Below are 13195 nucleotides of genomic sequence, written 5' to 3'. Positions count from 1 at the left end.
ACGTGGCTGATTGCATGTATTTCGATTTGCTCTTCCACCCTTTAGGGACTGCTCTGGAACGTTCTATGGTTCTAGGCTGTGTCCCCTTCTTGTCCATTGCATTGGGGGACACCGCACCCACACAATGCGGCATCAAACGCTGTTCAGCTTGCTGCGGCGTTCTCCCTGGAGTTGCACATGGCTCCCAGCATTGTTTAAGGTTTACGTTCTTCTTTTCAATGCGGTTTCACCTGTTTTTATCCTGCTCGCTGCTCCTTTGCTTGCATGCAAACTGGCTAGCTTGGTGCCTGCAGGGGGGGTATAGCCAGTGAGAGAGCCGAACACTTTCTTTGCTTAGAGTCTGCCTCCTAGTGGCAGGAGCTGTCCCCATGGTCCTAGGCTGTGTCCTCCAATGAACGAGACAAGAAAGAGATTTTGCGTTAAGTACAAAAATCTGATTTATATATGTTTTTTCAGATGTTGGCGCTCGCCCTGTTGGACCGGATAGTCTGTGTGGACAAGCAGCAGCGATGGCTGCTCTACCTGTGTAACAGCGGATACCTACAAGCGCTGGTTGACAGCCTTGTGCAGGAGGACGTCATCTTACAGAACCTGCTAAATCCTCAGCCGCCATTGCTGAAGGCGCTATTAATCTACGAATCCAAAATGGTACGTATTCAAGTTGGAGATCACTAGACCTATCAGATAAGCAGATTTTCCCCTAACGAGATCTATTCCCAATCCAACTTGGTTGTGGAACACACCGATCTCCCTGTGCTGCATTAGAAGTGAATGCAGTGGCATACCGCGGATGCATTACCATGAGTGCACAGATCTCGGAATCGCTGCGTCTCCCAGCGATCAGACATTATTAATAACTTTAACCCTTTGCAATCCAATTTTGGATTCAAGGTTTCCTAGGGGGCTTTCTCTTTCTGCCATTATACAATGGCACCATCTGCTGGCTAGAGCCAGTACTGCAGTATGTGACATGCTGGAGAGGCCCTGACAACAGAGCGGCCAGTAATATGCAGTAAGAATACCCTGCCGGACGTCTTTCAACGTCGAAACTACACAGGCTTCAATCAGAATGTTGGAAAGAGTCAGGCAGTGACTTGGAAAGGGTTAATGGGAGAACCCCTTTAACAGCTTCACGCCTCAGTGTGTACATTTTACATTGTGGGCATGCAGGGCTTGTATAGAGCAGTATCAGAAGGTAATCCCGCTCCATACACAGTGGCTGCTGGTTGTCTTTGACATTGATCACTTCTGTTAATTCATTTAAATGCCCCGATCGCTGTTCGGGGGTCCCGATCTGCCCTCTTGTTAAAGCCTCCAGGGTTGCCATGGCTGATTGCCAATCAAACCGTGCCTGTGGCCTGACTGCCTGTTGGCGTGCGTTCTAATCGTACTGGTCCATTGAATAAAATTGTACCGTCATTTTGGATGCAGTGTGTGCGCACGAGACCCCACCCTCCAAAGATGGCGGAATTGCGTGTTTCTTCCTCGCCACTTAGATGTGTTTAATTACATTAAAGGGGTTGTCCCGAGGCAGCAAGTGGGTCTATACACTTCTGTATGGCCATATTAATGCACTTTGTAATATACATTGTGCATTAATTATGAGCCATACAGAAGTTATAAAAAGTTTTATACTTACCTGCTCCGTTGCTGGCGTCCTCGTCTCCATGGTGCCGACTAATTTTCGCCCTCCGATGGCCAAATTAGCCGCGCTTGCGCAGTCCGGGTCTTCTCCTCTTCTCTATGGGGCTCCGTGTAGCTCCGTGTAGCTCCGCCCCGTCACGTGCCGATTCCAGCCAATCAGGAGGCTGGAATCGGCAATGGACCGCACAGAAGCCCTGCGGTCCATGAAGACAGAGGATCCCGGCGGCCATCTTCAGCAGGTGAGTATGAAGACGCCGGACCGCCGGGATTCAGGTAAGCGCTGTGCGGGTGGTTTTTTTAACCCCTGCATCGGGGTTGTCTCGCGCCGAACGGGGGGGGGGGGTTTAAAAAAAAAAAAACCCGTTTCGGCGCGGGACATCTCCTTTAAATAGTACCATTGAAAAATACAACTTGTCCCTCAAAGAAGACCTCAGACTGCTGTGGTTATGGATAAATAAGGAGTTATGATTTAGCTTTTTTTCTTAAAGTGGGGGGAAAAAACAAAAAGGGGAGGTGGGATGGGCAAGTTACTAAGGGGTTAAACAACGTCTAACCAAATTTCATTTTCTACACGCCAAAGAAGTAATTTACAGCCTAATGAATGCAGCTCTGAGTGTTATTAATTATCTTTCTGCAGGCGTTCCTAACTCGTGTGGCAAAGAGCCAGCCAGGAGCACTGGAACTGTTGCGGGCAGGCGTCCTCCTAAGGCTAGCACAGTGCCAAGTATATGACATGCGTCCAGATACACATCAACATGGGTAATGGTGGAGAATACTTACTGGAATGCCTACTGTTGGGGCGATACTTGCTGTGTTAATGAGAGATTTAGAGACCACCCAAGGGTCCAAATGCTTCCCATAAAGTTACTCCTCTTATCAGGGTGGAGATGACTAGAGCTTTTATTATGAAAACTATGGAAGAAAAGTTTGCAAAACTTTGTAACCAAACTTTATAGAGCTCTTTGTTGGTACACAGCTCCAAATCCCCTGAAGAGGCCTAGTTATATGATAAAATTCTGGCTGCCTGCAGTCCCCACTAGGGGGAGCTATCTGTTCATTGTTGATAAAACACAATAAACTGTATGCAGAGAGCTCCCTCTAGTGGGGACTGCATGCAGACAGTTTTTTTTTTTTTTTTTTTAGCGGCTCTTGCAAGTTACACCTTGTGTTTCCTCTTGCATTTAGACTGTATGGAATGAGGGACGGTCCTGTCTTCATCCCGGCACCCTTAGAAAGGTACAGACAGATCCTGTTACCCGCTCTACAGCTTTGCCAAGTGATTCTGACCTCCAGCATGGCACAACATCTGCAGGTGGCGGGACAGGTAAGTGTCAAGATAGGAGTGAAGGTTGTCTATAGAGCTACACTGCTTACGGCAAGGAAGAGATAAAGGGAGACAGATGTTACAGTGAACCTCCAGCCCACACTGACATTCTGACTATACATGGCATATGTGGAGCCGGTATACATGGCAACTTCCTCAGTAATGATGCCGCCTCCACTCTGGTTCCCCTCCTGATTATTCCAAAGATGGCTGCCGCAGTCTCAGACTTCCCCATGCTGAGGGCTGTAAGACCCTCTCGGCAGTCCTTGGGTGGACCAGCGCTAATAACTTTGGCGCAGTGTTTTCCCATGCAGATCTCCTCATGTGAGGGCAGTATAGAAAGGAGGGGATGTCTTAGACTTCAGTGCTCTGCATGGTGAATTCTGAGACTGTGATGGCCATCTTTTGTAGAATCAGATGGGGTACTGTAGTGGAGGCAGCATCATTACAAAGGAGGACACCAGGTATGTTGGCTGTACATTTGACACATATAAAATTGCTTTAACACATGTTAAAGGGGTTTTCCAGGACTTTATCTAGAGGATAGGTCATGAATAGTAATCAACTGTCTGTCACTCAAGGTCCCCGCTGATCAGCTATCAGTGCGGACAGAGTAGAGGCAGACAGCTCTATCCATATTGCAGTGGCCCAGGTTGGTAATGCAGGTTCAGCTCCCACTGAATTCAATGCCATACCAACCTGAGCTGCTGCGATGTGAACAGTGTTTGCTTCCGCTGTGTGATCACAAACCACACCAATGGGAGGGGATTTGAAAGGTTTTTTTTTTGATCTGGAAATGCAGGAAAATCTGCAGTATTTTTGCTACGTGTGAACGTATCCTTAGATTGTATTCACACAGTGATTTTTTTTTTTTCCATGCCAGTTCTGTCCAATTCTGAGATGGGCAGAACTTTCATAGGAAAATAACCCATTCATTTGAATGGGTTAATTCAGACATGCGATTTTCCTCTTGGAGAATATTCCAATTTTTGTGCAATTCTTTGAGAATCACCCATTATTTTCAACGAGATCGCTAACATGCTATGCGATCCGCATGTGATTTTCATGCCAGTGCGATGCGGTTTTTTTAATGTGGGTTACTATGAGGCCCACATGAAAAGAAGAAACAGGAGTTGCAGCGCAGTGTGTGAAAATAACAAGAAAATGGCATGGAAAAGGATCCGTTTTTCACTGACCAAAATCACGCTCACCTGTGTGAATACAGCCTTAGAGGTTTAGGACATATCCCAAAATATCTGATGGGTGGGGGTACCGCCTAATGGAAGAATTGAGCCCCCCCTGACCTGGTTCTGCTCAGATGAAGTGGCTGCCAGCAAGTACATCCTGGCAGAGTGAATGCAGAGGGGCATGTGAGGCCCGACCGCTTGTACTCCTGGTAGGTGGGGTGTCCCTGAAATGGGTCCTCCACCTGTCAGACCTGTGCGTATCCCCTAAATGTCTAAGGGGGGATATCCCATTTAACGCTGATAGTAATATACAGAATACGATTTCTTTCTGACAGATCTTACAGTTCCTGATTGCTCATTCAGATACGATCCACGCTATTCTCAGAACCAAGGAGGGCAGTCTTGGATCTCTACAGGAGCTGGCACTACTTACAGGCATCATCAGCAAAGCTGCACTACCAGGTAAGTGTTTCACCATTAGGCGTGAATATACATGGTATCAACACTGCTCAGAAAAATTAAGGGGACACTTGAGGCCTCATTCACACGGGCGACAAAATCACGCTATTTTCTCACGATGTGACAGTACTACAAATCGCATGTATGTGAAGCTCAGGCTTTCCAATGGGTTCATCCACATTAGCGATGTTTTGTTGGCTGCTACAGTGCGAGAATATAAAATCGCAGCGTGCTTTATACAGCCACGATGTTTCCGTATGGAGTCTTCCTTTCTGTTGCACCACATTGCACGAAAATCGCATTTTCGTGCAATGCCACTTTTACAGTAGGAAGCCCTAAAATAAGCCCTGGGTGCCTTTAAAAAAAACAACAAAAACATCACTTAAGAGGCACTGTCCGCTTTGCTGCACGTCTCCTTCTGAAGCGCCGTCACACTCGTCTGTAGCCTTCTGTCAGCAATTCCTGGTTTTTGAAACCCCTGACCAGGAAGCGCTGACTACAGACAAGGGTACCGGATCCGCAGAAGGAGACATGCGGCGGAGCAGACAGCGCCTCTTAAATTATGTATTCTTTTTTTTTTTTTTTTTTTATGTAGCCAGGGCTTATTTTTGAGGTAGGGCTTATATTTCATAATTCTTGAGACTGTAGTAGGAAACGCAGCAAACCTTCTAGCTCTGGCACGTACGGATGTGGCATCATGAAGGAGCAGAACCTGATTGGGTTGCAAATGGCACCTCATGTATCGGTAGTGATCAGGACGGGGTCAGGAAGGAGTAAAGAATTGTCTACAGTCCCTTTTTGGGGGTTTCTTGCTGTCGCCTCTTCGCTGCTCCTGTTGTCATTCTCTTTTGCACCAAAGCAGATGAAATTGACTCCCAATCACTTCTGCTTCCGACCTGGACGGACTGATCTCCCTGAGGTGTAGGTGACTTGGGGTTATACTGGGATGCTTACGGGGTCTGAGATCTGTATGAGCGGTATACTTTGTTCCTGTGTGCGTACAGAAAACCTATTAGGGGAATTCTCTTAGAAGTGACATTAGGAGACACCTGGCATTGTTCTTGGTCAGTAACGGGGTGTCATAGTCCCTTCATTAATCATTAATCTCGTTCTGCAGAGGTCATCAGCGATCTGGCGTCTGCCCTAAATGAGGGTCCTATGATCGAACTGCACGGACATGTCGGCCGGCTCCAGGTATATATGCATGTATTAGGGTTTCTTCGAAGTGTTGTCTCCATAGTAGAGGGCAGCGCCTATTACAACCCCTCCATCATTGGAAATTGTGTTCTGCAAATACCGTGTTTCCCTGAAAATAGGACACTGCCTTATATTATTTTTTGCCCCCAAAGGGCACAGTGTCCTATTTTCAGGGGTGTCTTAATACTTACCTAGCAGGCGGCGTCCTGGTCCCTCACGCTGGGCTGCGTCAGTCTGCCGCGAAGTCCTCGGCGCTGAGAAACCAATCTCTTCCTGGATACATGGGTAGTGCTTATTATCGGGGAAACACAGTATTTAGGATTTATAGTAGATGCCCGCCTGTTATAAAGAGAAGGAAATCTGATACAAACCTTTGCTAAAGACTTGATAGTTATTTCTTTATTAGATCATTAAAGTGATTCCCATCACCTAAAGCTACCCTCCAGTGGCAGGACAAATTTCTGTCCTGGGACTGGAGCAATTGTACTCTGCTGTCCCTCTGATCCATCGACTCCAAATCCTGTTTTTGGCCATCCAAGATGGCCGATGTCATCTTCAGACTAATCCCCACAGTGCACGGATATTGTTAGAAAGCATATATAGTGCATTAGTAGTCTAATTGGCTAGAGCTGCTAATGTGATCAGCACTGACCAATCAGAGAGCAGTGTGCGGTGGTAGTTGATAAACTTATGTGCTCCTTTTTTTTTTTTTTTTGCTAATGGTGCTTATAGGTTATAACAGGTGTTGTAGTAGTAATATAAATGCGTTTCTTATATTAGCCTAGGCAAACATATATATCCGTCTTCATAGGAAATAGCTAGCAGTTAAATGGTTAACAAGCTCAATATTACACCCTGGTATGTACAAGTACAATGTTGAAGCTAAACTCCTACGTATAGTTTCCAGCACTAGCTATCAAGGGGAGGAACTTATCTATTTACTGCATTCCTGCGGTCCACATTGGAATATTAATAAAGTCTATGCTACTTGGGTATATAGGAATTACGTGTTCACATAGCGACATACACCTGGCGCGTAAACACATGTTAATCATTAGCGTCATTACTTACTAGGCCAATCATGAGTTGTTATGATGCTGGGGGGGCATGCATGTAATTGGTGCGTCATAGTCAACTATAAAGCAGAAGAGTATTGGAGACTGATGGGTAACACCAGTCAGTTCAAATACATATATTCATGCATGAATCTTCTGATTATAACCAATTTGGAGCAGATCAGTGAAATCCTCTGGAATATGAATTATTCCCATAACACAGTTTCCTTTAATAGGTCAACCCCTTGTCTATAAACCCTATGACACAGACGTTCCTTCCCTGGAGGACTCGGTGCATTTATTTTAATGGTTGCCATGTAATACCACACTTGTATCGGCTTCTGCAGGAGAAATGTGCAGGCATCGCGGATCAGCTCCAAATCAAAACTGATTGCCAGCAGCTTCTACTTTATAAAAAAAAAGTGTAGAAAATTTAATATTTATCTATAAAAGTTAATATAAAAAATAATTCTGAAAGAAGTGAAGCTCCAGGATTATTTTCCACGTGTGACCGGAACACAAAAGTGACTTTCCGATTTGACTTTTTTTTTTATATACGTTTTTTCTTTTCAGCGTCTTTGTCTTTCTTTATTAAACCGCTTTGGGGGATCAGACAAACTGCGGCAGCTCACTTTACAAGATGATGGCTCCCACGTGGATGGAGTCAGCAAGAAGGACGACATGGAGCTGGCGATGCAGCAGGTGAGTCATCCAGCCGGGAGATCTGACCCCCTTACCGGCTTATAAAATGTGTCCGCAGGAAAATTTATCAAGGCTAAAGCCAAGGAAGAGACTCTGACTCCGGCTTGTAAGAGGCTCTTGGTAAATTGAGAGCATCGACCTGGTTCCCGGCTCGTGTTTTGATAAGTCTCCTCGGGTGTGGATTTGGTACATGGAGAACATTTACTGGTGTTTTATATATTTTTGTGTTTTTTCATAGATCTGTTCCAATGTGATGGAGTACTGCCACACGCTGATGCTACAGAACTCCCCAAACCTTCAGCAAATGGTGTGTCTCTTCACCCCCAGCCTGACGGAGAGCAGCGGCAGCAGCAGCCGAGATGCCTCCAGAATAGGTAAGTAGTGCTTATGCTGTATGAAGGGTGCAGCAGCAGCCAAGATGCCACCGGATTAGGTAAGTAGCGGGCATGCTTTATGAGTTGGAAGGACCTCCGGGGTCATCGGGTCCAACCCCCTGCTCAATGCAGGATCACTAAATCATCCCAGACAGATGTATGTCCAGCCTTTGTTTGAACACTTCCATTGTAGGAGAACTCCCCACCTCCCATGGCAACCTGTTCCACTCATTGATCCCCCTCACTATCTAGTATCTAATCTGTGTCTCCTCCCTTTCAGTTTCATCCCATTGCTTCTAGTCTTTCCTTGTACAGATGAGAATAGGGCTGATCCCTCTGCACTGTGACAGCCCTTCAGATATTTGTAGACAGCTATTAAGTCTCCTCTCAGCCTTCTCTTCTGCTAAACATTCCCAGATCCTTTAACCGTTCCTCATAGGACATGATTTGCAAACCGCTCACCATCTTGGTAGCTCTTCTCTGAACTTGCTCCAGTTTGTCTATGTCTTTTTTAAAGTGGGGTGCCCAGAACTGGACCCAGTATTCCAGATGAGGTCTGACTAAGGAAGAGTAGAGGGGAATAATTAGCATCGTGATCTAGACTCTATGCTTCTCTTAATACATCCCAGAATTGTGTTTGCCTTTTTGGCTACTGCATCACATTGTTGACTCATGTTCAGTCCATGATCTATTAGTATACCCAAGTCTTTTTCACATGTGCTGCTGCTTAGCCAAGTCCTCCCATTCTGTATGTGCTTTTTTCACGTTTCTTGCCCTTGCAGCTTCATTTTTTATATTCATGGCATATACCATAAAAGTTCGATAGGCGCGGGGGCCACTTCTGGGACCCCCAACTAACTGTAATTGTCTGCCCAGCTGCACTGCGTAGTTTGGATATTTTCTCGTCCGTATCATTGGGGGCCACAGCCTAGACCATGGGATATAGCCACTGCCCTAGGAGGCGACACTAAGCAAAAAAGTGTTAGCTCCTCCCTACCTGGCTATATCCCCCCTGCAGGCACTCAGCTAATTAGTCTTTAGCTTAGTGTCTGCTAGGAGGCAGACATGGAAAGAGCTATTCGCGGGAATCCGGGGAGTCGGGGCTTTTCCCTGGCTCTACTGGCCTCCCGGGGGAGACGCAGGCAGGGGGTGTCTCCACCACTACTGCGGCGTCTCACCCAGAGAAGAAAAAGGGGCCCGACCATGCAATGCGCATCTGAGTCGGTTACCCGCCAGCCATAGGGCTCCCCCTCCCTGGAGTAGCGCACTGTCTGACGGTGACGCGTAGGGGGCAGCACTGCTGGAGTAGTCGACGCAAGGGCAGGCTGTGGCTCCCAGGACAAAGACACCCCCGCTTGGGACTATGGAGCATTCCGGCGCCACACGGACAGACCGCACAGCCGAGCTTTGAACGCATACCTTAAGGAGCATCAGGACGTCGGCGGTGGCAACGGCGGGGGCAGCGGCAGCGGCGATGGCAGCGGCGATAGCAGCAGCAAAGGCGGCGGCAGCGGCAGCTCTCCCGGCCAGGGATAGAAGCTTGCGTGTCGCAGGACGCCGGGACGCCGGCCGGCAGGCCACCTCCGGGCACGGCGCTCCGGGGGGCGGAGCGCCGTCGTCACGGCCGGAAAGCGTCACTTCCGGGTCGCGGGGACGCTTCCGGGGCAGGCCACGCCCCCTCCGACCGGGGTGAGTGTAAAAAGACCGCCGGACAGAGGAATGGCCGCGCTCTGGGACACTTCATTGGTCTACACCTCTGAGCCCAGCACCTGCAGCTCGCCTGAAGCACACAGCAGCCTTCCAGCCGTTCAGCCCTGCAGTCCTGCAGTTTCCCTCTGCAGTTTCCTTCTGCAACGGAGAAAGCACCCGGACAGCAGCAGCACCTCCTGTCTCGGGCACCAGCAGCAGTAGCAACTCCGCAGCAGTCCCTGCCACAGCACCTGCCGGGTCACCAACGCCGCGAGATCGTATGGTACACCAGCGTCGACTTCCGACAGCATCCAAGCGTCAGGACCAGAGGCTCCAGCTGGACCGGGGGAACCGCAGAAACAGCTGCTAGACCGGGTAAGCCCTGCCCAAGGCAGCACTTTGCGGTGTTCCCCCCTCGCCCTCCCCATCCCCCCTGCAGGCATTCCTGTAACGGTACTTAGCTTTCCCGCTACCTGGGAATTGTTTTCTGTTGCCATGTCTGACCCTAGATCAGAGGGTTCCAGCCCGGCCAAGGGGAGGGTGAAGCATTACGCTTGCACTACCTCAGCGGTAAGTTCGCTTGCGGTCAAGTCGACCCCCGCTGCACTAGATGTGCCGCGGTGCGCGCAGCCCCAGGGTCCCCGGTGCCCCCCGCCGCCCCTGTGGAGCCAGGGCCCGAACCCCAACGGGCGAGGTCCCTGGCCGCTGCCGTTTTCTGGCTTGGCCATATCCTCTGCGGCGATGTTACGCCGGTTAGAGCCCAGCTCAGACGCGTCCTCCTCGGAATATGCACGAGAGAGGGCACACAAAAGGAGGAGGTCCCTTAGCAGCGAGGACACTCCCCATAGAGCGCGCCACACCGGGAGGTCGTCTGGACCCTCAAAGTCCAGACGATCCAGGGACTCTCATGGCTCTCATGGTCCAGGGAGTCCGTGCATGCTTATCATAGATCAAGGCATTTTTTTCACGGTCCCGGTATTCTGCGAGACCAGCCCGGGCTCGCGATGAGTCCCCTCGAGCATCTTGCTCATAGGCGCCCCAGGACACGGCCCAAACGGCAGGCAAGGGCAGTGGGTCTGAAGACTACGACCACTCTGCAGGCTCGTCAGTTTTGGAACTAGACGAGGAACAGGTGTCGCGCCTAGCCAGCCTAATGTACGGCCTCGTAATATCCATAAGGGAAACCCTCCAAGTAATGGAGGAAACAGTGCAGACGCCTCCTTCCGCGGTGTCATTTAGACGGCAGAAGGAGATCACGACAGGTCTTCCCAGACCATACGGATTTTTCGGAGGTTCTTAATAAGGGATGGCAGAACCCGGATAAGAAATTTAGGCAACCCGGGAAGACTTGGGAAAGTACATACCCATTCCCAGGGGGCCTGAAAAAGGGGTTGGGCGGTACCTCCGGTAGTTGACTCGCCAGGGTCGTGTCTGTCTAGAAGCACAGCACTGCCAACAGCCAAGGTAGCAATGCTGGCTAATCCTCAAGACAGGAAGCTGGATGCGTGGGCAAAACCGTGTTTAAGCCACAGGCACCGCCTTACAGCCGAGTTTTGCGACCGCATGGGTCAGCAAGGCATCCATAGCCTGGGCCAAGCAGCTACGGAGAGACAGTGTAGCAGGCGCTCCACCAAATGAGTTGCTCGAACTGACAAACAACGTCATACAGGCAAACAAATTTGTATGCACAGCAGAGCTAGGCGCAGCCAAGTTCGGTGCCCGGCCATCCGCCGCATCGGTGACGGCAAGGAGAACTCTCTGGCTAAAAAAAAAAAAAAAAAAAAAAAAAAAAAGCTGGTCAGCAGATACAGCATCCAAGATGGCCCTAACAAAATGGCCATTCGAAGGAAACAGGCTGTTTGGACCTAAACTGGATGACATGGTAAAGGGCGCTACAGGCGGCAAGAGCACGTCGTTACCACAAATGCCGGCAAGAAAGGAGAAGGTTCCACTAAAAAGGAAACCGTTCTTTCTTTTAGATCCTTTCGGCGTTTTTTTCATCCCGCCCAGGGTCGGGGCAGTGGTCCCAGTCTGCAAGAACCCCGACAGACGCAAAGAGGGGCCCCTCTTTCAAAACAAGGCAAACATGGCGATCCCGACCCGGAATATCTAAAACAGCGGGATCAAAAGAGCGCGGCACGAGATGCTGCCCCCACCCAGTGTCACCAGGGTGGGGGGGGGGGGGCAGGCTCTCCCAATTGCGAGAGACATAGGGGAGGCGCGTGAGTAACAAGTGGGTGCAGGAAATTGTGACATCCGGTTACGCAATCGAATTCACGACTCCCCCACGGAATTCGTTCTGCAGGTCCAGAGTGCCTACCACCCCGGAAGGAGTAGCCAACCTACAGCAGGCAGTGCGGAACCTTCTGGCACAGGGGGTTGTGAAACCGATACCGGAGGCACAAGAGAGGCAAGGGTTCTATTTGAATCTTTTTCTTGTACCCAAAAAGGACGGCAGAGTGAGGCCGGTGCTGGATTTAAGGAGGTTGAGCCAATTCATCAGAACAAAACATTTCCGGATAGAGTCAATCAAGTCCGTGATGACCTCCATGCAACCGGGCGAATTTCTGTCCTCAATAGATATCAAGGACGCTTATCTCCATATCCCGATTCGGGAAACGCATCAAAAATTCCTTCGTTTCGAAACACAGGGAAGGTTTTTTCAGTTTACGGCGCTGCCATTCGGCCTGTCTACCTCTCCAAGGGTCTTTACGAAGGTACTAGCAGCAGTGATGGCGCCACTCCATGCGGAAGGTATATCAGCCATTCCATACCTGGACGATATACTAATAAAGGCACCGTCGTGGGACGGCAACAGCGTACACGTCACGAGGAAGATTCTAGAAGAATTCGGCTGGATAGTGAACCGCGAAAAATCATGCCTAATACCGACACAACACTTGGAGTTTTGGGCATGATATTCGATACCAGCCAGCACCAGGTCCGGCTACCTCAAGCAAAGGTAGACAAGCTCCGGCAGGGGGTCCGGTCCCTAATACAGGGGAAACCGTTAACCCTCAGACACTGCATGGCTATCCTGGGCCAGATGGTGGCAGCATTCGAGGCGGTTCCGTTCGCCCAGTTTCCAGTCAAGGAAACTACAACACTTGATATTGTCACGCCAGAATGGGTTCTGGATGACCCTGGAACAGCGAATCCAGATAACTCCTCAAGGCCAAAGGTCACTGAAGTGGTGGCTGGAACCTGGGAGGCTTCAGGCGGGATGGCCTTTGGGCCCAAGTCGCTGGACAGTAGTGACGACGGACGCCAGCCTTTCAGGTTGGGGCGGAACACTAGGGGATCAGTCTGTTCAAGGAGTGTGGTCTCAAAAAGAGACAAGGCTACATATAAACATCCTAGAGTTGCGGGCCATCTACTTGACTCTCCGACACTTCGGGCCCAATCTCAAGAGAAAAAATGTACGTATTCAGATGGACAACACCATAGCGGTGGCCTATGTCAACCGACAAGGAGGAACACGGAGCGTGTCGGTAATGAGCGAGGTAGCAGGCATACTAACGTGGGCGGAGAAGCATCTGAGCTCGATTTCCGCAGTCTACATTC

The 13195-nt window shown here is 49.5% G+C and overlaps 1 protein-coding gene across 1 annotated transcript in view; it reads left to right on the top strand.

Moving 5' to 3' along the window:
* The window catches only part of NUP205 (nucleoporin 205), a 62148-nt gene that overhangs the window by 39749 nt on the left and 9204 nt on the right, over positions 1-13195 (top strand). The window contains exons 32-38 of the mRNA XM_066590346.1: positions 457-648; positions 2282-2403; positions 2830-2968; positions 4491-4617; positions 5732-5808; positions 7440-7568; positions 7807-7942. Coding sequence (XP_066446443.1) covers positions 457-648; positions 2282-2403; positions 2830-2968; positions 4491-4617; positions 5732-5808; positions 7440-7568; positions 7807-7942 — 922 coding nt within the window. The remainder of the gene's footprint in view (positions 1-456; positions 649-2281; positions 2404-2829; positions 2969-4490; positions 4618-5731; positions 5809-7439; positions 7569-7806; positions 7943-13195) is intronic.

This window comes from Eleutherodactylus coqui, chromosome 2 (genome assembly GCF_035609145.1).
Source record: "Eleutherodactylus coqui strain aEleCoq1 chromosome 2, aEleCoq1.hap1, whole genome shotgun sequence".
In the NCBI taxonomy this organism is placed as follows: domain Eukaryota; kingdom Metazoa; phylum Chordata; class Amphibia; order Anura; family Eleutherodactylidae; genus Eleutherodactylus; species Eleutherodactylus coqui.
This window is presented reverse-complemented; position numbering and strand designations above follow the sequence as displayed.